The following is a 23692-nucleotide window of genomic DNA, read 5'->3' as shown; positions in this document are numbered from 1 at the left end:
CCTTCCTAAGGAAATCAACATATTTAAAATTTAAAATCATTATTGTGTGGCATTGGGTGAGTCATTTAACTTTTCTGTCTAGCAGTTTCTTCATCTGTTAAATGGAACCATCAATAGTACCTACTTCATGGTGGTGGTGTGAATTAATAACACTAAATTATTGATTATTATTGATTAGCTGCACTTTATAAACAGGTGGATAGACATGTAGAGGAGGAATTATCTATAAGTGTGGTCATCTATATAAAGCTAAGGTTAGAATCTAAAAGAGACACTTAAAAAGGCATCAAGTCATCCAGATTTTTTAAGTCAAAAATCACTTGTCAATTATAAAGTGGTGACTTCTAATTCAGCACACACACTTCAGCTGAGATTTTTGTTAAAATTTGGATTCCCGGGTCCCACACCTGGAGAGGCTAATGCAGGAGTTTGGGGTAGGACCTCCAAATCTGAATTTTACAAGCTCCCCAGGGGGTTTGATTGCAGGTGGCTTCTGGGTCATGCTAGAGAAATCTTGGTGGGACTCATGTAAGGGGTCACCACTAACTGAACTCTTGAGGAGGAGTTTTTGGGCAACCTCTCCTGAGCAGCAATTGCTGGAATTGACTCTGAGAGATAAGGATGGAGAGGCTGTGGGCCATGTGCTGGTGTAGGTGGAGGGGGGACAGTTAAGGGGTAGAAGCAAAAAGAAGAGGGAAGCATGGTTACCCCTGTATTTGGAAGAGTTTAAATCAGTTGTGATATTACATTGAGTTAACATGAAGAAAGGTAAAAATCTAGAAACACAATCTGAAGTATCTCTCTTGTTTAGAAATATAATTATGGACTCTCACAGTGAGAAACAGAGGTAGGATTTGAACTCAGGCTCCAGAGTTCATGCTGTGTTTCCTGATTTATGGTTGTCTTTTGAGCTGTGCTAAAATTATACTCGTATTGAATCCCCTCTCTCTCTCCCCATGAGCTCCTTTTTCTTTTTTCTTTTCTTCTTCTTTTTTGTTTTTTTGTCTTTTTCGTGACTGGCACTCAGCCAGTGAGTGCACCGGCCATTCCCATATAGGATCCGAACCCGGGGCGGGAGCTTCGCTGCGCTCCCAGCGCCGCACTCTCCCGAGTGCGCCACGGGCTTGGCCCATGAGCTCCTTTTTCATTGCAGCTGTTGACCTATGCTGGACCATGTAAAAAAAAAAAAAAAAAAAAAGCCCCTTTAACTCCTTCCTGTGGCTATATAGGGTACTTATTAGTTTCCTAGTAAAAATCCAGACTTCTTATTGCCTTTAAAATGTTTAATCATACATATACAAGATTCAGCATATGATTTTACATTGTCTTATACAAAGAAGACACTTAAAAAATCTATAAACCTTTGAGTGGCCAAATCTCTTCACTGTGCAGTTTATAATAACATCATTTTTTATCACGGAAGACATGGGGGGTACTTTACTGTGAGTGGGAAGAAGATGTCCTATTTCTGGAATAAATTGAGAATGGCACTGCTGCATCAGTCTAAGGTTAGCTTGAGTCCAGTAGTCCAGTAAGGTTCCTAAACTCTGAATTTTGTTGGAATCAGAAGCTAAGAGCAGATTTAGCAACTCTGACCAATTGGTTTGTCAGTTAGTGTTGACGGTATGTATCAGGGTCCACCTGGGCCCAGCAGGGAACCAGACAGAAAGGAAGAAGGTATGGATGGAAATTACATATGTCATGTCATTCAATTTAGGGAATAAAAATTCCCTCTGTAAAGCACTTTACAGCTTACAAGACCCTTGCATGATCATTATCCCTTTTAATCCTTCTAGCTGTGTGGTAGGTGGGGCCTCTGTATGTCCTTTTTACTCAAGGTCACACGCACAGGCTGGGTTGAGACTCTGTCCCAAAGTTTCTGAGCCCAAGTTCTATGCTCTTTCCACATGTCCCGTCCTGAAGTCTGACATAGTATGCAATTAAGTGCTGATGGAGGCATTCTGCCCATTCAGACAAGAGAGAAATTATTGATAGCAAAGAGATCATTCTGGGAGTTCTGCATTCCACTTGCTTAGTGTAAGTTCCTACTTGTCAGGAGGAAGAAAATCTCTGAGCTGTGAGTTAAACAATGTGTGTGTCTTTGATGTGGGCAGCAGGCAGCAACTGATATTTGATACATGCTCTAAGAATTCAAAAATGCTTTATTGAATAGAATTGTGGGCTTGATCACAGGCGATGTTATTCTTTTTTTTTTTTTTTTCCCCAAAAGCTCAACACTGTTAAAACTCCAAAATCATGACTGGATAATTAAATTCATAGAGAAGAAATTTTAAAATGAAATAATAACAACAAAATTAGGCCTAGGGCTATAGCTGAAAACAAAGCTTACATAAAAATAGCATTTGTTGCAGTGCTTTTCAGCATTCAAAAGAGTATTAGCTAAACAATTGCATTTGATGTTCAGGACAATCCTGTGAAGTAGGCATGATCCTCATTTAACAAACAAGGAGATTAAATTCTATGAAGGCTGAGTGTTTTGCCCAGGGTCATAGTTGGGAAGTGACAAGTTTAGGACTTCAGGCCTTTTGACTCTACATTCTTTGTTCAATTTGGAGTTATTTACTAAGACCTCTGGAAATGTCCTGTAATTTTTGTAGGGCTGACTTATGTACTCTGTGACTCTGCTGTAGGAAGCTATGATAATGGCTGAGATATAAGTGATGTCTTCTTACATTGGAACTACCTCATACTTACAAGCAGCACTTATTCACTATTCTTTTTCTGCAAAGTTTATGGATATTAAGTCCATTTCTCTCTGATGAATAAATTGGAGCAGGAATCTAAGCTATTGTTTTCATTGTCACCCATCACGGGGAGGGAGAGAAGCAGGGGGTTATGTCTTGAGAGGTCCAGCTACATGTCACTTGTCAAACAATCAGAACAAACTCTCATTCCCTAAAGAATAGAAAGAGAAATAGCAAACATTTAATGAAAGGACCCAACCTATTTCTTCGAAATACTCTAGATTCACTCCCTACAACTATACCTAATTCTCAAAGAAATTATTTGGAGAGCCTAATGGTTCATAAAGCTTTGAAGAACATGGACATCTTTAAAAACGTCCCGGGGAAAGTAAAGTGTACCAATATAGATAAACAGTGACTGAGTCAGCAGCGTTCAACAGGATCCAGACTTGTGACTGTATGTTCAAGGAAACAAAATATTAAAGGTCTTTTTCCCTATTCATAATGTTCTCATATTCGTTTCCTTCTTTATCCAAAGGAGTTTAGAAGGGAAGTTTGTAGCTTTTCACCTTCATGTGACAATGACTAAAAACAACTCTAGAACTTGTCTGACTGGCTCTAAGGAGGAATGTTAAAGTAAACAAGACCTGAGGAAACGAGGGAAACCTGCCCATCAATCATCTGTGGAGTCAAGCAATGTAAGCCAACTTCCTGGGTACAATGCAAAATGTCCTTCCAGAGAAATCTAATTTATTATCATGTTGGCAGCAGCAAATCAGGGAAGGAGCAGAATAAAAAATACTCTCTCTAGCCATGGGACCTGTTGCAGTAGTAGAAAACTAAGTACCTCAAGGGACTGGGCAGTTCTTAAACCTTTTTGGCAGGTGTATGTATTAGCCTCTCTTTCATGCAAGTAGGTTGTTTTCATCATCTTGGGATGTTAGACTCTGGCAGGTCTGGTGATAAAGCAAGGCTGCACGTGCTCGTGAGAAGAAATGACCTTCCCATCCTTAATCTCCTTGGTGATGGTGCATATTTTGACCAGTATACGGGACAGGGGTCCATAGGCACTGCAGGGCTCACGTATACCACGAGGGACTGAGGATGTGTAGACTGGGGTTGTGCATTCCATGGCTCTGGCCTTACAGGATGTGCAAGTAGAAGCCTCACATTTGGTGGCACATGGGTTACAGGGAAGCCTAAGGAAAAAACAGAGTTTTACGTGTGATTGATGTAGGGCAATGATGGTTATGGAGAAAAATGGCAGTGGCTATTTTTTCAACACTTGTTACTCAAAACAAATACTTCCACATGCTTGTTTATTCATTTTGTACTGTAGTTCATGGAAGAAAAAGAATCAGATCGGATCCAATGGGAAGCAGCAGCTTAGGTTTAGAATTATTAGATTATTTAAGCTTCTACTACAGTCAATGCCACAGCTTTGTGGAAAGAATACTGCACTACTAGTCAAAGACAGAGCCCGGCTCTGTCATTTAGCAGCTGGGGACATCAGGTAAGTCAGTTAACCCTTCCGAGTTTTAGTTTGTCATCTGCAGAATGGACATAATGGGAACTAAACTCACAGGATCAACAGTGATAAGGAACAAGTTTAAGGCCTTATTATTTGAGGAATGGAAATTAATCAGATATTTTTCTTATCAGGGAGTTAGTCACACTAGCAGTGGCCTGAACCTCATCGATAGCAGAGTCTTTAACGCATCATCAAGAAGCTTCAAAGTACCTTTTGGGTGTCTGTAAATGAATGGATTTTAGAGAATTGAAGTAAGAAGCAGTTAACAGTAAACACGCTTTCTGTGAAACATAGTCTTTCTTTAAAGATTTGAGGCACTTTGTATATCGCAGCTCCTTAAAGTGACAGCAGTGGTTAATGTTGTGCTAGTGTAATGTGGACATGCCAGCTGAGAGAAGGCTGTGAACAGAGTTCACCAATTGTTTGGGGGAGGTAGGTCTCCTTTGCAATTGTAGCTAAGTCTGCATTTGGGGTGTTAATTTGGACTGAGTTACTTCGAAGAACTTATACTCCAAGTGAGTTCCTTATGAGTTGGTTTGTTTCTTATCATTTAAAAAAAATAAAATTTTGATTGAAAAAAAGATGCTGAAACACATGTGTGTAATGCTACTGGCATCAAGGACTAGTGGCTAGACAGGGTTAGTTAGGTTTTTCAGCTGGAGCACAGTGTTCCTCCAAAGGGACCAGGCCTGTGCCATTCAGTCTCATGAAAGTCAGACATTCATCTCAGTGAGGGAACAGTCACCAGGAATGTTCATCTGTGGGGAAACCATTTTTTCTCTAGTAATTTTTAAAACTTTAAGAAGCTAAACAACCTATAAGGAATTCACTTGGTGCACTGGCTTTTCACAAATCAGTTAACACCTCACGTTTGGACTAGTTAAAAGTACAGGTCTTCCAATGGCACAGCTTGAGAGAATTTATGAGCGCCTCCATCCAAACCCCCGCCTTCCTGGCAAAAAGATCAAGGAGCTTGTCCTCCGGTTGCCAGTGTCACTTGTACATGAGTGTGTTTAAGCAACATTCTCATACGAGTTATTTTCATTTTACGTACTTGCTGTCTGAGCTCTCCAGAAGGCGGCAGTATGTGGCAATCTCACACTCCAGTAGGGACTTGACGTCCAGCAGAACCTCATATTCCTGGTTCTGTCTTTCCAGGGCACACCGAATCTCAGCTAGCTGAGCCTCCAGGTTATTGATCAGACACTGGATCTGGGACAGCAGGGTCGTGTAGCGAGCTTCTGTCTCCCCCAGGATGCATTCCTGGGAATCTCTCTACCATGGAAGAGGAAAGTAGGATTTATAATGATGATTCCTTTGAGCCCAGAACATTTGTAATCTGTGTCATGTTAAACAATGGTTTCTTTGTGACCATTCTAATGGATCTCCAAGTCCTTTTATTATTTCCTAACCAAATAAATCCTAAAACAAAATAACCAACTCTGCTAAAGTTCACTTTCCTTTATTCCCTCTTAAGTGCTTGCTGGTCCTCCTCTTTCTGACCACCTGATAATCTCTGACCACATTCTCTTACTTATGAGACAAAAAAATATTTCAACTCACTGCACACCCAGGCATTAAAAAAGCATTACCATGGCACCTCATTCAAAGAGTGTTTGTACCTTAAAAGGGAGCGAGCAATCTTTAACCTTAAGCATTTCCTTCACTGGACCAATTCCTTCATATGTAAAACATGAGAGTTGGAACTTTGATGAGAACAGTTCTTTCCTGCTCTATTATTCTGTAAGTCTATGAATAATGGTGGGATTTTAGGTTTTAATAACCTATTATTTGCATGATTATCCCGTTTTTATAGATGAGAAAACTAAAGTTCAAGAGGTTAAATGAGTTGCTCAAGGTCACATGACTGGCTGCTGACAAAACCAGGTTGGGGCAAGGTCTCCTCACACCCTTCAAATCAAAGCATTTCAGTAATTTCTTTCTTCAGAGAGGTAGTACAATGAGGCAGAAGTGTCTTTTGTGATTCTGGACAAGTTATGCCTCAGGACCTCAGTGTCTCCATCTACAAAATAGGTGGGAGAAAACATTTTGAATTTGGCTTGGGAAAATCACTTTAGCTCTTAGAGCCTCATCTGTAAAACTGGTTAATAATTATGCCTCCTCCCTTATAAGATTGTTTTATAAATCTAAAATGATAGCTTGTAAAAATGCTTTACATATAATAAAATGCTCTCCTAAGGTTTCCCAAAGTGTACTCCTCAGGTCATTATTACCATGTGATGCTCTAAAAAAAAAAAAAAAAAAGAGGATGTCCTTAGTCAAATAAGTTTTGGAATGCTGAATACTGTATACCCCCTTCTTGGAGATTCATGGTGTATATCAGTTTGTTATAAACTTGCAAGAGGGTACCCTGTTTAACCTTTGTTTAATCCAGCATTTCCAAGACTTATTTGATCACAAAGTCCTTTAACAAACAGGAACTGTTGTTCCAAGGGACACAGTTTGGGAAACACTGCAATAACAGGTGTCAGGAGCTATGGCCATCATTGCTGTGCTAGGCTTGGTCAGCTTGCCAGGTACCATTCGGTGCTGGGCCTGCAGCTCCACCTCCAGAGCGTTCGTGGTGCGTCTCAGTTCTATGATCTCCTTCTGGCAGCATTGCTGCTGTTGAGAGATGGTCACCACTTGTTGATTTAGCTTCTCCATCTGAAACACAGTCAAAGACCATGGATGTTATGAAAGGAAAACGTGACCTTGATTAAAGGGCCCCTGGAAATGTGATGTCAGCTTATTGCTTTTGGCTTTTCTACTCTCCCCACCTGCGTGTTGAACCATTGTTCTGCTTCTTTATGGTTTGTCTCCATGATGGACTCATACTGACATCTCATTTCTTGTAGAACCTGGTTTAAGTCAACAGAAGGGGCGGCGGTCACTTCAATGTTGAGTCTGTCCCCAAGCTGGTGCTGTAAGGAATTGATTTCCTATGGAAAGAAAAAGAATGTGAAGTTATTTGGTGAACAGATGATGACCTCCTCGTGTTCTCATTTCAGTCTAACAGCAATAATTTAGCTTAATAAAGGAATATATGATTTATAGGTATTTTTGAGATGCTGTAAAATGATTTAAGGCTATATCACATATGTGTTCAAATGCGTGCAAAATTAAAAATTGACTAGCAAGATCAGAAGTTTCAATGAACTTAGATGATTTCTAGGGATGGGTAAAGGGTTAAGCAGCATGGAGGTGGAATTTATAATGAGATACCATAGTCTCTATGATGCCAGTATTGATTTGTACCAATAGGAGGTGGAAGAAGTCTTTACAGGGATGCCTGCAAGAAGATGGGAAACCTGTTGGGTTCTTTCATTCTCACCGAAAAGCTGGAGGGAACAATGGAGGATTTTCCACCCCATGTGGCTTCAATTATTTTGTTGTAGCCAATGGATTTGGAATACATTGAACTAGTGGTAGTAGCTGCAGGTATTATCAGGGTTAAAAACCAGAGTAGTATCTAGCGGTGATGCCCTTTGTCAGGAACAACTCCAAGGAACTGGTGCTATTTTTAGAGGCTTAGCTTGTGATGACAATCTTGGTCTTTCTCTAACCTCTTCATGGTTTTTTCTGAGGCAGAGGAGCTCCTCCTTCAGAGACTGGACTCGTGCCTCCAGGTCAGCCTTGCCCAGGGTCAATGCATTCAGGATCTGCCGCAGGCTGTTGGCATCAGCCTCCACTAGCTGGCGAAGGGACATCTCAGCTTCGTACCTTTAAAAACCAGACACAAAAAGAAAGACATGAAAAAAGTAGATGGTGCTAGTCAAGTCAAGCAGGTCTCCCTTGTGCATTTCTATAGAGGGTTTTATTATTTTTAGAGGTGAAACCATTTGATAAATATTATGACTTAATTATGATTCCTAAATTAGTTTGCCAGAGCAATGCTACATTGCTCTTCTTTGAGATGTGGAGATTTATCCCCCTTCCTCTGCCCCTAGAGGCAATGCCCTGTAAGTTTAAAGAACACTGGATTAAGGCTCAGAAACCTTGGAGCCAAGTTTTGGCTCTGTCTTTTACTAGTTGTGTGCCTTTGGATAAGTAATAACCTCATTAAACCATGGTTTTCTCACTATAAACAGGATAAAAATATATTAGTCCTACCTATTTTACTCAACTATTGTGCAGGTAATCAGATGGGGTCATATTTTAGAAATTATATGAACTGTGTACATGTGAGTGGTTATTAATCTTAATCATTTATTGAATTTGAAGGTCCTTTCTGGGCTAGTGCCAACATGGTATGGGGCAGGAGGGTTAGCAGACTTGGGAATAATCTTACTGAGAGTGTTTAGGTCAGACTCAGGGTGCATTCTGTCACCAATGATGGTGTTAAGCAGGCTTACTTGGCTCTCAAGTCATCTGCAGCCAGTTTGGTGTTGTCAATTTGTGAGACCATTCTGGAATTCTCAGCCTTGGTACACAAGATCTAGAATTAAGAAATTGTACACACAATTTTTTTGTTGGCGAGACAAACACCAGGATCTCCTTTTTTAAAGAACTAAAAGGCTTGTGTGTTAACAGGGAAGACTAGTTAGACCTTTCATAAATCTTCATAGTGTGAAAGTTGTCAGAACCAAAATGGAGCCAGCTGTGTTAAAAACAAAACAAAAGAACCAAACCCTGATAAATAGAACCAGGGATGGCCATGAAGTGAGGGTTCTCATCATGAATACCTGATAACAAAAACTATCATAAAGGACTCTGCAAAACCACAGCTTTGCAAAGAGGCCATGGCAACCTTAACAAAAAATACTTCTGCAAGGACATGTGCCCAGCAACTATCTCTCCAGCCTTGGACTGGTGTCACCCTTGTTATTGATTCTTGTAGCCAAGGATAATTATCCCCAAACTATTATGTAATCCTCCATTGCATTTTCTTTAAAACCCTTTGTCTTTCTTTACCTCCTTAAACATGCACATAGTTTACTATGGCATGTGTATTACCATTGTAATATTCTATTCCCCAATAAACTTTATATATTTGGCCTCAGTTTCTTTTTAGGTGAACAGTAGCTATGTTCAGGAAGCTTGGAAAATGTTGGAAAGTAGTTCTTGTTATTTTTCTAAAAGGTGAGCAAAAAAAAAATTACTTAAAAACTTTGGGGTTTTTTTGTTGGTGTTAAAATATAAAATCCATCCTAAATTTGCCTAACTTATCACAATTCACTAGAATGTAAACTTCATGAGGGCAGGGGCTTTTTTAGTTCACCAGTATTTTCCCAGAGCCTAGAACAATGTCTATTACATTGTTGTTGATGCTCAGCAAATATTTATTGAACAAATAAAACTGAACAAATCCAGATGTGTAGCAGCAACATATCATTCTGAATAGGAAACTTAGGTTTGTTGTAGGAACAAATTATTTAAACAATTTGGAGATGATAAAATGAGCATAAAAGGAGAAAAAGGTGGTGGTGTTTGTAAAATGGATAAAAACTAAACTGTTTAGGACCTTATCAAGATAAAATTCATTTTCTCAGATCCCTGTTTTTTTATTTTTATTAAAGAAATGGTAGCAACTGGTTGTTAACATGTTTTGGTTCTGAGTTGTCTAGTTATAAAGGTAGAATGTGTCTTTGGAAAATGGAAAAACTATAAAACTCTGAATTTTGCCTCTAGATGACAATTTCACTCAAAGGATTTTATTTTTCAAAAAAATTTTCAGTATAAAAGGAACAAATATATCAGTTTAGCAAGTAACTATTGCTTGGAGACCATAAATTCATAACTTGATTAAACAGGTTTCTAAGAATCTTACCTTCTTCTGGAGGTCCTCAATGGTAGTGTAGTAGGACAGGTAACCAGGACACATGACAGGAACCTCTTTGTTACACTCTTCCTGGATTTTACACTCCAGTTCAGCGTTCTCTTGTTCCAGCATTCGCACCTTTTCCAGGTAGTTAGCAAGGCGGTCATTCAAGATTTGCATGGTCTCTTTCTCGTTACTATTGATGCCTTCACCATACCAGCCCCGACCATCCAGAGAGCAAGAGGCATTGAAGTTGCTTATTAGGTAGGTGGGTGTGCGACAAAAGCAAGAAGTGGGTTGGCAGCCCTGGTCCTGGGGAGTGCTCAGAACATGGCCAGTTGATTGGCAGCTGTTGGCTTCAAGACCACCATGATGACAGCTGTTGTTAGAAGAGATGTTCCTAAAATTTGCAGTCCTACAGCAGTTTCGGCATGGGGTTAAAGAAGAAATAGCTGTTGTACAGCTCTTGGTATCCATAGCATGTGCCCAGCCTAGTTTGCTTCAAAGTTTGTGATCACAGAGATAAAAAGCTCAAGAAACCTTGACTGAATCTAAATTCTAAGCCTCCTGGCTTCTCCTTTTTGAAGAGCTTATATAGCTTCTGCTCTAGGTGGTGTCACAATAGGTGGGATGTTTTCCTTTCTAATGTTTATATCAAATCCCATAGGAACATCTCATTAATTTGCTTTTTACTTGCTTGAGAAGAGTTACTTATCTCATAAAAATGTGCATATAGGCTGTTACTAACTTATGACCCATCACAACTACTACTTGTCATTAAATCCAGAGCTTCACATATGTCTTCAAAAGGAACTGTCGTCACAGTCCTAACAGCATCCATTATTAAGCAGGTATGAGTATATTAAGTTCATTAAGTTGTTGTTGACCTCTCCACCTGGCAATAAGCTTGACCAGGAATGTGTCTGTCCTTTATTTCCTTTCTTCTCTGGAAAAGAGAAACTGCTAATATCTAATAATTATTGGTGAACTTAGAAATCCGTATTTTGTCTTGTTCTGCCCCACTGATTTTCCCTTTTTTGTTGTTAGGACATTGTGAGTATGGGTTAAAATGTTAGCCTTAAATAAGGCTTTTTAAAAAGGTAATTACTAGATTCATGTTGTAGCTTTTCAGGTAGGGTTTGATTGCTAACAAGAAATTTCTTGGAAAAGAGTCCGGTTACCCTTTGGTTTCCAAAGCCCACATTTTATAACATTTGTAGTGCTCAGTATTTGCTTGTGGTGTTACATTTATTAAAAACTTGTCATGGAATTTGTTTATATTCGATGTTTAAATATAATCTGTTGAAAGGTAAGTGTGTTCTTTATGAGGTATACTTACTCTGCATTTTCTTAAGAAAGTTACTTGTCCCTGATCCTTTATGGATGCTTTAGGGGAGAATCGTGTTCTTGTCTTTTCCTGCTCCTAGAGGCAGTTCACATCCTTGGCTTGTGGTCCCCTCTCATCTTCAAAGCCAGCAAGGGTCACTCAGTCTTTCTCACATTGCGTCACTCTGACATAGACTCTTCTGCCTTCCTTTTCCACAGTTAAGGACCCTTGTAATTACATTGGGTCCACCCAGATAATCCGGAATCATCTTCCTATTTGAAGGTCAGCTGATTAGCAACCTTACTTCCCCTTTGCCATGTAGCCTAACATTGTTTCAGGTTCTGGGATTAGAACATGGATATCTTCGGGAGCCCATTATTCTGCATGCCGTACGATGGAAGGAAAAAAAAATCACAATTTACAATAGCACCAACAAATATATACAGGAATAAATTTAGTTAGAAAGGTACAATCTCTACATGAATAAGATATTAAAATATACTGAAAGATAGAAAACTGGAATAAAGGGAAAGATATATCATGTTCTTAGACAAAAATACAGGATTTATCATTATAAAAATGTCAGTCATCTCTATGTTAATTCAACTTAAATCCCAATAAATTTATTGAGATCCTTCCAAATAGACAAGATAATTCTAAAGCTTTATGAGAAAAATTAAACAAATAGACAGAGTCAAAAATTATGAAAAATAGTCCTTCCGGATATTAAAATGTATTTTAAAGCTTCAATAATTAAAACAGTGTGTTAATGACACATGAATAGTTGCACAGAACAATAGAATAGAATAAGAAGTCTGGAAATAGACTCCCAAACAGATTTGGATTTAGTATATGATAACATAACATTTAAAATCAATGGGGAAAAGGTAGACCATCATATGTACTTTGGGGACCATCGTATGTACTGTATCACCTGGGTGGGAGGTAGGGAATGTCGAACCGTACTTATGCCTTACAGTAGGACAAGTTACGAGTGGATAAAAGATTCAAATGTGAAAAATGAAATAATAAATGTGCTAAAAGAAAACATAAGGTAATATTTTTTATAAACCTTTAGTCAGAAGGCCTTTCCAATAATGACTCAAAATTGAGAAACCATAAAAAACTGATTAATACGACTACATAAAATAATTGTTTGAACTTGTGCTTGGATAAAAAACACAACCTATAAAACCAGAAGCCAAGATGACCAGCTGGCAAAGAATTTTCGCAATCACACCACAGACAGTGAACAGAAAGAAGATACAAAAGGCACTTAAAAAAAGAAAAAGTGCTGATGTCAGTCATGCAAGGGAAATGTAAATTTAAACTACACTGCGATATTTTATTTTTTCACCTTTCAGATTGAAAAAAAATCAAAGTTTGGTAAGAAATGTATTGTATTGTATACAGCACTGTCATTTATTGCTGTGGGAGTATAAATTCATACAAATTACGGTAATGATACTGTAATTAAGAAAGTGTGTTATAGGCATAAGGATTGACAAGTGGATCAATAAGAGAATATAGAGTCTAGAAATAGACTCACATTTATGTGGTCAATTTCTGACAAAGGTCCCGAAGCAAGCCAATGAGAAAAGAAAAACCTTTTCAATAAATGTTGCTGAATTAAGTACATAATTGTAGAGTGACAATTAATACATCTTGATCTCTGCCTCACACTATATACAAAAATTAATTTAAGATAGACCAAACACTTAAATGTGAAGGTTACAAGCATAAAGTTTTTAGAAGAAAACTTAGGTCATATTCATAATCTTGTGCTTGGTGAAGACTTCTTAGCACATGGAGGACACTATAAAAATAGATTAGAATTCATCAGAATTAAAATCTTTTGGTGATCAAAATAAACAGCTAAGAAAGTGAAAAGGCAAGCTGCGGACTGGCTAAAAATATTCTCTCTCTCTACACACACACACACACACACACACACACACACACACACACACACACACACACACAATGAAATAGTACTCAAAAGCAATAAAAAATGAGTCACTAAAGTACTGTACTCACAACAACATGGAAGAATCTCAAAAGCATGTTAAGGTGAAGAAGTCAGGCACAAAAGAATACAAACAGTTTGATTACATTTTGTCTGAGTGTGAGCTAATGGTATAATGCCCACTAAGCTGAGAAGACATCCTGAGACTGACGAACAAAGCAGGCAACTCCATATGGCTTACAAGGAGTTTATTATTATTATTATTATTGACGGGTGAGTTACTTACAGGGAATGGATCAGGCAGCGTATCAGTGTGGGTGCTACACACCTGCCTTTCCACAGTCCTGGGGGTTGGAGGGTAGGCGTTGAAGCTGATAAGGGACTTAGAGACAAAGGTGGAGCCATGACAAAGAGAGAAAGGCTATGGAAGTGGAAGATTCCCCGGTGCCTTGCAGCCTCCTGTTGATGATCCTTGGGGCTGCTAGAGTCACTCCTCTTATCTTACAAGTATAGCATTCTGTTCCTGTCCTTTCCTGAGTTGCTAAACAAACTGTGCTTGGGAAAGATAGTAACTGTTGAAGACAGAGCTAGGAAGGCAGTGAGGTTGAAGGCCACCAGCCTTTCTACACATAACTTCAAGAGTGGGCAAAACTCATTTACAGTGTTAGATATCAGAATAGTGATTGCCTGTGTGGGGAAAGTGAGTTAGCTGGAAAGCAGCATGAAGAATCTTGCAAGGTTGATATATTCCATCTTGATATTCTGTTCTATATCTTGATCTGGGTGGTGATTACATGGGTGTATATGTTTTTCATACATCATTGAGCTGCATACTTTCAATTGATGCATTTTATTGTTTAAAAATTTTACTCCAATAAAGCATAGTTAACATAAAAAGTTAAGATTGGATACAACTGTGTAGCTACGTGAATGCTTGCTACTTTATTCATACACTTAAATTTCAAATGGTGCAAAGATTTAGATGTGAAAAATGGAAGTCATGCATTTGCTAAAAAAAAACACAGGGAAATTCTTTTACAAATTCAGAGTGAGGAAGGCCTTTCCCCATGTCATTACTTAAGTACTTAACTAACTCATGCACATGAAAAGTCGGCCTTCCATTTATGCAGGTCCTGCATGTAAGTGGACCTGCGAAGTTCCAACCCATGTTGTTCAAGAGCCAACTGTACTGTAATTATTGATATTTAGGGCTTAAATCTACATTTTATTTTTTGTTTTCTGTTTGTTCCTTCTGTTCTTTTGTTTCTCAGCTTTCTTTGTCTTGCCTTCTTGTGGGTTATTTGAATATGTTTTAAAATTCCACCTTGATTTACCTGTATTTTTTTGAGTATGTTTCTTTGTGTAGTGCTTTAAGTAGTTGTTTTAAGTATTACAGGATATATACATAACTTATCATAGCCTACTAGTGTTGTCATTTTATCAGTTCAAGTGTACCATAGGAAACTTACCTCCCTTTATTTTTCCTCCATTTTAATATAGTTATCTTAAATCTTTTCTACACATACGTTGAGAATCACATCAGACAGTGTTATACTTTTGCCTCAACCATGAAACATAATTTAGAAAATTCAGGAAGAGAAGAAAATCTGTTTATATTATTCATATGTTAATTTTTATAGTGTTTTTACCTCCCTGATGTTCCACGATTCTTTATTTCATCATTCATTTGGGTTGGAGAAGTTCCTTTTGCCATTCCTTTAGGGTAGGTCTGCTGATGACGCAGCTTTTCTTCCTCTGAGAATGTCATGATTTCTCTTTCTTTCCTGAAGGATATTTTCACTGCCTGTAGAAATCTGGGTTGACAGTTCCTATTAGCTTCTATAGTCTATGGTGACAAATCTGCCATTGTTTAAATTGTTTTTCTCCTGTTCATAAGGTGTCATTTCTTTCTCACTACTTTCATGATTTTTCAAAATTTGTCTTTAGTTTTCAGAAGTTTGACTATGATATATCCTGGTGTGGACTTTATTTATTTATCCTTTTTGGGGTTTGCTTCTTGAACTGGTAGTTTTTCATCTTTTATCAAATTTGGAAAATTTCAGCCTGCTCTCTTTTGCCTCTTCTCACAGGACTCTGTTGACATGAATGTCAGATCTTTTGATATAGTCTCTAAGTTCCCTGAAACTGTATTCATTATTTTCAGACTATTTCCTTTCTGTTTTCCAGATTGGGTGATATCTATAATTCTAGCATCAATTTCACTGATACCACCCCCCCCTTTGGCCTGTCCATTCTGCTGTTGGGTCCATCTATTGAGGTTTGTATTTTGGTTTTATAGAATATTTTAGTTCTGAAATTTCCACTTAGTTCTTATATCTTCTACTTCTTTGCTGAGACTTTTCTATATTTTCATTGTTACAAGAGTTCATCGAAGCATTGCTTCTTGAAACATTTTTATGATTGTTTTGAAATTTTTGTCAAATAATTCTAACATCTTTCTCCTCTTGGAGTTGGTATCTGTTGATTGCACTGATGTGAAGAGTGATTTTTGACTGAAGCCTGGAGATTGGGGTGTTATGTTATGAGGCTCTGGATTAATATCAGGTTCAATGTTCTGTTTCAGCAGGTCTTCTCTGACACTGTTTTGGTAGGGGAAGGGGGATGCTGGCTCATTCCTATCAGGTGGGGGTGGAAGTGCAGGCTGCCCACTTCACCTCTGCTGACACCCAAGGCTCCTTGTTCCTGCTGGGAGGGCTCGTATTTCAGGCTCCTCACCCGGCCTCCACTGATACTACCCTGGTTGGGAGGGGCAGGGGTGTCTTTGTCTTGCTTTTCATGTAGCTTCTCCGACACCGACACCGTAGGGAGCTGGCCTTGTTCCTGCTGGGAGGTGGTAAAAGTCCTAACTCTCTAGTAGGCCTCCTTAGATACCACCCAGAGGAGGGAAGGACAGGGGCCTCATTAGTGCCAGGTGGAGTTAAGTCTAAGCTTCCCATGTGGTTTCCACGGACGCTGTGGTGGTTCGGGGCCTCAGTATCTCATGGTGGGAAAGAAAGTCCTGGATGTCCCACTTGACCTTTGTGACTCCACCCCAGTGTGGGAGTTTGGGTGCCTTGTTACAGCCTGGTAAGGAGACAAGGCTAGACTCCCCACCAGCCTTTCCAGATGGGGAGGGGAGTGAGCAAAACAACTGTTTACTGTGGTGTTTGACTGAGTCTGGTGGTTATTGCCTAAAGGTTTTCTGTCTTGCTAGGCTGCCCTTTTTATGGTTCTTTAGCTAGAGAGAACAAGCCTTTTGGGGGCTTTTTTTGGTATGCACCTGTTGGTGTTTCGGGGTTCTTGGTTTCTCCAGCACCCACTCTGGTATATATGAAGTAAAATAAAACCCAGGGAGCCTACCACAGTGTTGTTCCTTGGGTCTCAAGATCTCTAGTTGGTTTGACTTTTTCTTCCACATTTCAGAGTCTTCTTCTATTTGTTTTATATGAAATTTCCAGAGTTTAAAGCCACACTTAGAAAGAGGAATAAGGAAATGTACATCTACTTCATCTTTCTGGAAGCAGAATTTCTCTACTTTGCTTTTTAAATGTATGAGAATAACTATTCCTAAAATCTAAATGCCCAATAATAGACCAATGCAACGTATGGTATGTTATGCAACCACTAAAATGATGGCCACAAGAAAATCTTATGTTTTCACTAGGATTGAAAATGCTTTGATGACATAAGTGAAAAAAAAAAAAGAACACACAACTGTATGCATTTGTAAGTATGATTATAACTATGTGAAAAAACATATTATAAGAAAGGAAACTGGAAGGAAATTTTCCAAAATATTGACAATGGATGTTTGGGGGATGAAATTAGGAGCGATTTTTCTTCTTAATGTTCCAGAATTTAAAAAAGAGAACCTAGTACTTTTATAGTTAAAAATAAAATAAATACAATTCACTATATTTTTTCATAAGTTTTCTCTCAGAAAAATACATACCACTACTTTCTATAATATATGACATTTTGTATGGATTAATCCATTTGTATTTGAGGAGTTAAAAAATATTTTCAGCCTGGATTTATGCAAATTTAAACTGTGGTCGTGGGGTTTAGACGATTTCCCTGCCATCAAATGGCTATTACAGGTTGAACGTCCGTAAACCCAAAGTGGATTGCTGCGAGTGGAAAATCACACACTTGACTTCACGTGATGGGTCACAGTCAAAATGCTTACTGAAGGACTAGAGCAGTGTGCATTCATAACAGAACAAGAAATTATGTCAGTTTATAAAATCAGAGACTTGTAAGACAAACACTGTTAGTAATGAGACAGATGACTGTGGAGGAAATATTAAAAAAAAAAACAAAAACCATTCAGCAGAATGCCTCCTCATCTCTAGAGGACCTACTTCCTGGTCCCTGAACTGGTTCTGATGTTTTTTTTCTCACCTAAAAGACAAAACACAGTGTACAGTAACCTTTGAATCCAAACACAGCATCATTGGTGGAGACCGAAAGCCTGCCGTTTGCTGTTGCTGTGGTTTAACAGCGGACACAGGTATTCTGGAGATGCTGCTTTGCTGCTTGGTTACCTTGAACACATTATTTTTTTGCTGTATTAATGGTATGTCACTTTTTAAATGTTAAGTAATTATGTGTGAATAAAGGTAAGAAAATTATTACTTAGTGGTAGCATATAAATTCAGAGTAGAAATATGGTGATGCCAAACAACCACAGATTGTCCGCATGGGTGGCTGAGGTAGTGACACCTTTGCTTTCTGATGGTTCAATGTACACAAACTTTTTTTTCTGGACAAAAGTATGAAAAATATTGTATAAAATTACCATCAGACTGTGTAGAAGGTGTATAGGAATCATAAATGAATTTTGTGTGTAAACTTTGGTCCCATCCCCAAGATGTCTCATTATGTATATGCAGACATTCCCAAATCTGAAATCTGCAACACTTCGAGTCCCAAGCATTTCAGATAAAGGATGCTCAATCTGTGTGTCAACAATGGTAAGCCACAAAACTTTATTTACCGTGCTAAAGGAATGAAACACATTTTATTTGGAGATTAGCGAGAAAGCTTTATAGACACCCAGAATACCAAGAATGAGCTGAAAGTAGAGGAAATGATAAAGCAGAAATAGACCGAGGATGCTTAGAGGACAGTTTTAGGATATAAAAACTTTCCAGACTTGTGTTTCCAGTTTGGATGACTCTCAGGACGCTCAGTGAAGCTCCATCTCTTTACTAGGATGCTGCTAGCTTTGATTCCTTCATCGGCCATGCTGGGTGTTAACATTCAAGCACAGCAGTTTTCAACTGTGCAAATTACACAGGCTGAACATGGCTCACAAGTGTTGTTTGCCGTGCATGTTGTAGAACATGGGTTACTGGGAAGCCTGTGGAAAATCAAATTTAAACTAAGCTTCACAAGGGAATCTTGATAAAATGCCAACTTAGAAAAACCATGTCAAAATTTGCCCTATGGATTATGTTCTGAAGAAACTCTTTGCAGAATAGCCTTTGACTTAAGCCTATTTCATCTCAGACCCAGAATTGTCACTTCGTGTTCACTGCAGCAGTGGTGGTTGAATAATATTTTATATATTTTCATCATTTTGCAAGTGTCATCTTATGCATGTCCCTGATTTCCTTTAGTGGAAAACGAGAGCAGAGGGAGACACCCATTATGAAATGTGACACATGATCATTACTCTGCTTTAGAACTTAAGCATATTTTCCAATATTCCTATTTCATGTGCTTAGCCCCAGCTACTTTTCATCATTCTTTTAAGAAGATCCCTTAACATGTTAAAGAGGTTTGACTTTGGCCAGACCTGGAGGAACCAGGCTTCTCCTACATCAGCCTCTTCGTGACTCTGTGTGGAACTTGCCTGCTGTCCTCGCTCTCCAGCAGGCCCCGGTATGTGTTGATCTCACACTCGAGCCGGGCTTTTGTGTCCAGCAGCACCTCGTACTCCTGGTTCTGACGCTCAAGGTCGCAGCGGATCTCGGCCAGCTGCTTCTCCACGTTATCAATCAGGCACTGCAGCTGGGCCAGCTGGGTGCTGTACTGGGTCTCAGTTTCTACCACAGTGCATTCCAGAGATTCTGTCTGCAGGCGGAAGGCATTATCAAAAGGATGAGGTAGCACAGTCTCTGGGGCCAGACTGCCTGTTTTCAAATCCTTGGCTCTACCCTTTTCTATCTATGTGAACTTGGGGAAATTCCTTAGCTTCTCTGAGCCTCAGTTTTATTTTATATAAAATGGGGAATGCAAAGTATCTATCTCATAGAAGGGTTGTGAGGATTAAACAAGTTAATATGTGTAAAGCACTTAGAACAGTGCCTGGACAAATTTTAAGGTCTGTATAAGTGTCAGCTATCACTAGCACCGCTTTGACTACTGCAACCTACGATACAGTTGTGTAGCATAGGAAGGACCAACAACATTTAGGAGGAAACATTAAGTTTGGGCTCCTGGGAGGGAGGGGCAGTATAGTGCGGTTAAGAGAAGAGGCTCTGGGGTTGAGCCACCTAGACTCAGCTTCCATGTTTGCCTTTTAGAATTGCATGACCCTCTGAAAGTTTCTTAATGAGTCTCAGTTTTCCTCATCTGTGTAATGGGGTAAAGCATCTACTCCATAGTTATTGTGAAGCTTAAATTAGAGTGGTGCCTCTCACAAGATGAATATTTATCTTATTCTCCATAGGACCTAATATGACACACACAGTGGTGCTTGAGGGGAACTGGTTGATGTAATCCTGAATGCACGGTATTCTTGTTGCTTGGGTGGGGTGGGGTGGGGTGCAGTGAAGGGTCAAATGGAGGTGTGGATCTTGCGAAACTTCAGGATAGTCGTAGGATGAAAAATCTGAAAACGATTTTTTTTCTTTAGATATGATAGTGAGCCTGGAATACTGGCCTGAATCAAAAGAGAATTAAAATCCACTGAATTGCTTAAGTGCCTTTGGGTCCGATGTCCCTCTCTTGCTGCCCTGGCTTTTCCCTCTATCCCTGTCTCTGGAGGGTGCTGCAGGACCATGCCTGAGCCCAGGAGGGAAGGCTGGGCATCCTACTGGAAAAATGCAGGCTGTTGACCTATCACTTCTGCTTCTAGTGGGGTAAACAGCGGTACTTGGGAAAGTCAAGGAAACATAATCTTTGAGTTACAGAAGCGGGCATAGTTTCAGTGACAAAACTGAAACTGTCTTTGCCTTACGTACCAGGCTTTGCTGTGCTTGGAGCTCAATTTCCAGAGCATTGGCTGTACGTTTCAGCTCCAAGATCTCTGTCTGGCAGCCCTGCAGCTGCTCTGCACTGGACAGCTGCTGCTGATTCAGTTCTTCCGTCTGAAATACAGCCATGATTAGAGAATTCACACAAGGCAGAAGTCTGGAATCCTGCCATTCTATTGCTCCTGGTGCTGACCTGAACAGCAAACCATTCTTGCACATCTCTGTGGTTGTTGGCGAGCACCATTTCATACTGACAACGCATCTCATCCAGGACCCTGTTGAGGTCAGTGGTGGGAGCAGTGTCCAGCTCCACACTGAGTCGGTCACCAAGATGTTCACGAAGCAAGTTGACCTCCTGAAAATGGAAATGGAGAAAAGAATGTCACAGAGTGGTGGGGGAAATAATCAACTTGACATCCAGTGGCATCCTATTTCTGTTTTTTGGAGTAGTGGATAAAAGTGTGAAATTTAGATTTAGATTGCCTGAGTTGAGTCTCTTTTCACCACTTATAAGTGCCTCTGTTTCTTCATCTGCAAAATGGGTGTAGCAAGTATATCTTTTCCAGAGGGTTATTGTGAGATGTAGAAGAATTAATATACATATAAAGAACTTATAAAAGTCCTGGCACATAGTAAGGTCTCAGTAAATATTAGCTGTTATTATCATCAATCAATATTTAAAGAGAAAACATACTTCGTTACAGCATTCAGCTTTTTATTTTCCAGCTTCATCAATATATGATAATCTTCTACTTTATGTTTTATGATTTTAAAAAGTTTAAAAATGCAGAATATTTAAAAATATTGGTCCAAATATTGCATAAATCCTTATCTCCTTTTTGAAATGGACTTCATGGTCTATGTTTACCAGTCTGTTTTTCAAACCTTGTGGATTGGAGTTAGGGGTGGGATAAAGTCTCCAAGGAAAGCCATTTGTGGAGTTCCTTACCTCCTCCACAAGAGCAGTAGCAGGCAAAGAGTTTGGTTCCTTCCTCTAGCACTGGCCAGGGGTCATTTCACATCTACATTCATAGAGACACTGGGATGATCAGGCTGAATAGTAATAGTGCCTCGAGTGGTTTTTGCCCAGCTTAAGCAACATCTGCCCAAGTTCAAATTACATACATCAACATGAAATCTATCAGTTTAACTCTGTCACTCTCAGAGTCCTTCAGTGGTGTTGTCACTTATCTCACCTCTTCATGGTTTTTCTTAAGGCAAAGGAGATCTTCCTTCAGAGACTCCACGTGGGCCTCCAGATCGGATTTGCACAGGGTCAGCTCATCCAGGATCCCACGCAGGCCACTCATGTCAGCCTCTAAGAGCTGGCGAAAGGACAGTTCGCTGTCGTACCTTTCACAGCAAAAGAAATATATCCAGCACTTACCATGCTAGACACTGTGCAAAGTACCGGGGGCACACTAATGATTGACCCATGAACTCAAGGAAGCCGTGTGCCATTTCTTTTGCATCCAAAACAATGATAAATTTGACCTTTTAAAAACAATCTCATCTTAAAAAATGTTAAATAGAGAATATTTTGTGAGAGAAAGAGACCATAAATCATTTTCAAATTAAAATTAAACTTACTTTGATCTAAAGTCATCAGTGGCCAGTTTGCAGTTGTCGAGCTGGACAGCAAGTCTAGAATTCTCTGCCTTCATGCACAAGATCTGAGGAGTAAGTCATTATGTAATAAATTGTTCTCTGAAAGAAACCTAAATATCTATTTATTTAGTAGTAAGCCATTAGTTATTTTTTGAAAGTTTTTATAATGAAATACAAAATCACTTTCAGCCTTCTTATTAACCATATCACTTCATGAAGAAAAAAAGCAGTGCCAATTTAGAAACCAAACAGAGAAATAAAAAGGTTTATTTTTCTAATGACCTAAGACATTTTGCAATATTCCTTGGTAGTTCAAGTTTTTTTCATAAGTAGTTAATATTATAACTATAGCCCCATCCATGATCATAGAAATTCATCAGTAAGAGAAGAAAATGATTACTAGTTGAAATTATATGATTAAAAAGATGACATCCAAATATCTATGTGAAAAGTAATATAAATGTAGAGTGTTACATACAGAAGTGGTTTTAGATATAATACAGTTTTCCCCATTCTACAGATGTTAAAGTCTACGGGTAAGTGAATTTACTACAGTCACTCAATAATTAGGGGCAGCACTGGGGCTGGTGCTGAGGTTTCCTGAGTTTTGGTTTAGTGCCCTCTCCTCTATATCACATTAGTTCTTGAGATTTCCCTTTCCCTTGGTCTCCTTCCATAAAACATTCTCTTCTAGTACAAGGATAAAGCAAGCCATAGGTTGGTGAGCATCAGATGAAGCATTAGAGCAATGAGACACCGAACCTTTTGTTGGAGATCTTCAATGGTGTCGAAGTAACACTGATAATCGGGGCACACGGATGGGGTATCCTGTTCACATTGTTCTCGGATCCTGCATTCCAGCTCCTCGTTGGTCCCCTCCAGGCTGCGCACCTTCTCCAGGTAGTTGGCGAGTCTGTCGTTCAGGAACTGCATTGTCTCCTTCTCATTGCTACTGAAGACCCCATCCTCACACCACACACAGTTCCCCACCGAGCACGGACTATTACAACTCCCAGCAAAGTAGCACGGTGCGAGGCAACTGGTCAGCAAGTGAGACCTGGACAGGAAACTAGGAGTCTGACATCTGGAGGTAGCAAAGGCACTGGGGAGACAAGTTGGTTCCATGGAACAGGTTGACACGGATGCACAACTGGAAACCTGGGTACAGGACTCAAAAGAGCAGTGCATGGGGGAGCAGTCAGAAGTCATCCTTTTAGAAGTGAAGGACAGAGACTGGCTGCAAAACTCTAGTTGCCTTGACTCCAAAAGTCTTCTTCCCTCTTCAGACTTTTATATAGCCCCCCAAATGGGTATTTACAGACTGCACTGGATGTTTTCTTTATCACTATTGGTGCCAATTTTTATACAAGCATTTCATTAGTGTTGTTTATTTACTGAGGAAGGGTTTTATGCCTCATAAAAGAGGGATAACTTCAGGTTACTAAATCAGGACTTACACCATTTCCATGTGCCAGTAAGATAAAATACTTATTTCAGAAAAATCATCATAGGAAGCATTGTCCTTTTGACAGAGTAAGAAAAGAGAGAAAATTGGGCCAATCAGTAATTATAGGTACAACTGACTACAA

At 39.3% G+C, this 23692-nt stretch overlaps 2 protein-coding genes across 2 annotated transcripts; both read right to left on the bottom strand.

Moving 5' to 3' along the window:
- Positions 1-3645: 3645 nt before the first annotated feature.
- On the bottom strand, positions 3646-10474 carry KRT39 (keratin 39). Its single transcript, XM_063111952.1, has 7 exons — positions 10007-10474; positions 8592-8674; positions 7803-7959; positions 7017-7178; positions 6778-6903; positions 5291-5511; positions 3646-3904 (listed from the first exon to the last, which is right to left on the bottom strand). The coding sequence occupies exons 1-7, from the start codon at positions 10472-10474 to the stop codon at positions 3646-3648; spliced, it is 1476 nt and encodes a 491-aa protein (XP_062968022.1).
- An 8081-nt stretch (positions 10475-18555) lies between these two features.
- KRT40 (keratin 40) lies at positions 18556-23312 on the bottom strand. The gene is made up of 7 exons (XM_063111985.1): positions 22866-23312; positions 22086-22168; positions 21692-21848; positions 20689-20850; positions 20484-20609; positions 19151-19371; positions 18556-18655 (listed from the first exon to the last, which is right to left on the bottom strand). Exons 1-7 carry the CDS (start codon positions 23310-23312, stop codon positions 18556-18558), a joined length of 1296 nt encoding a protein of 431 aa, XP_062968055.1.
- Between the last annotated feature and the right edge of the window lie 380 nt (positions 23313-23692).

This window comes from Cynocephalus volans, chromosome 10, assembly GCF_027409185.1.
Source record: "Cynocephalus volans isolate mCynVol1 chromosome 10, mCynVol1.pri, whole genome shotgun sequence".
Classification (NCBI taxonomy): Eukaryota; Metazoa; Chordata; class Mammalia; order Dermoptera; family Cynocephalidae; genus Cynocephalus; species Cynocephalus volans.
The sequence above is the reverse complement of the archived record's forward strand: the minus strand, read 5'-3'. Positions and strand labels throughout refer to the sequence as shown.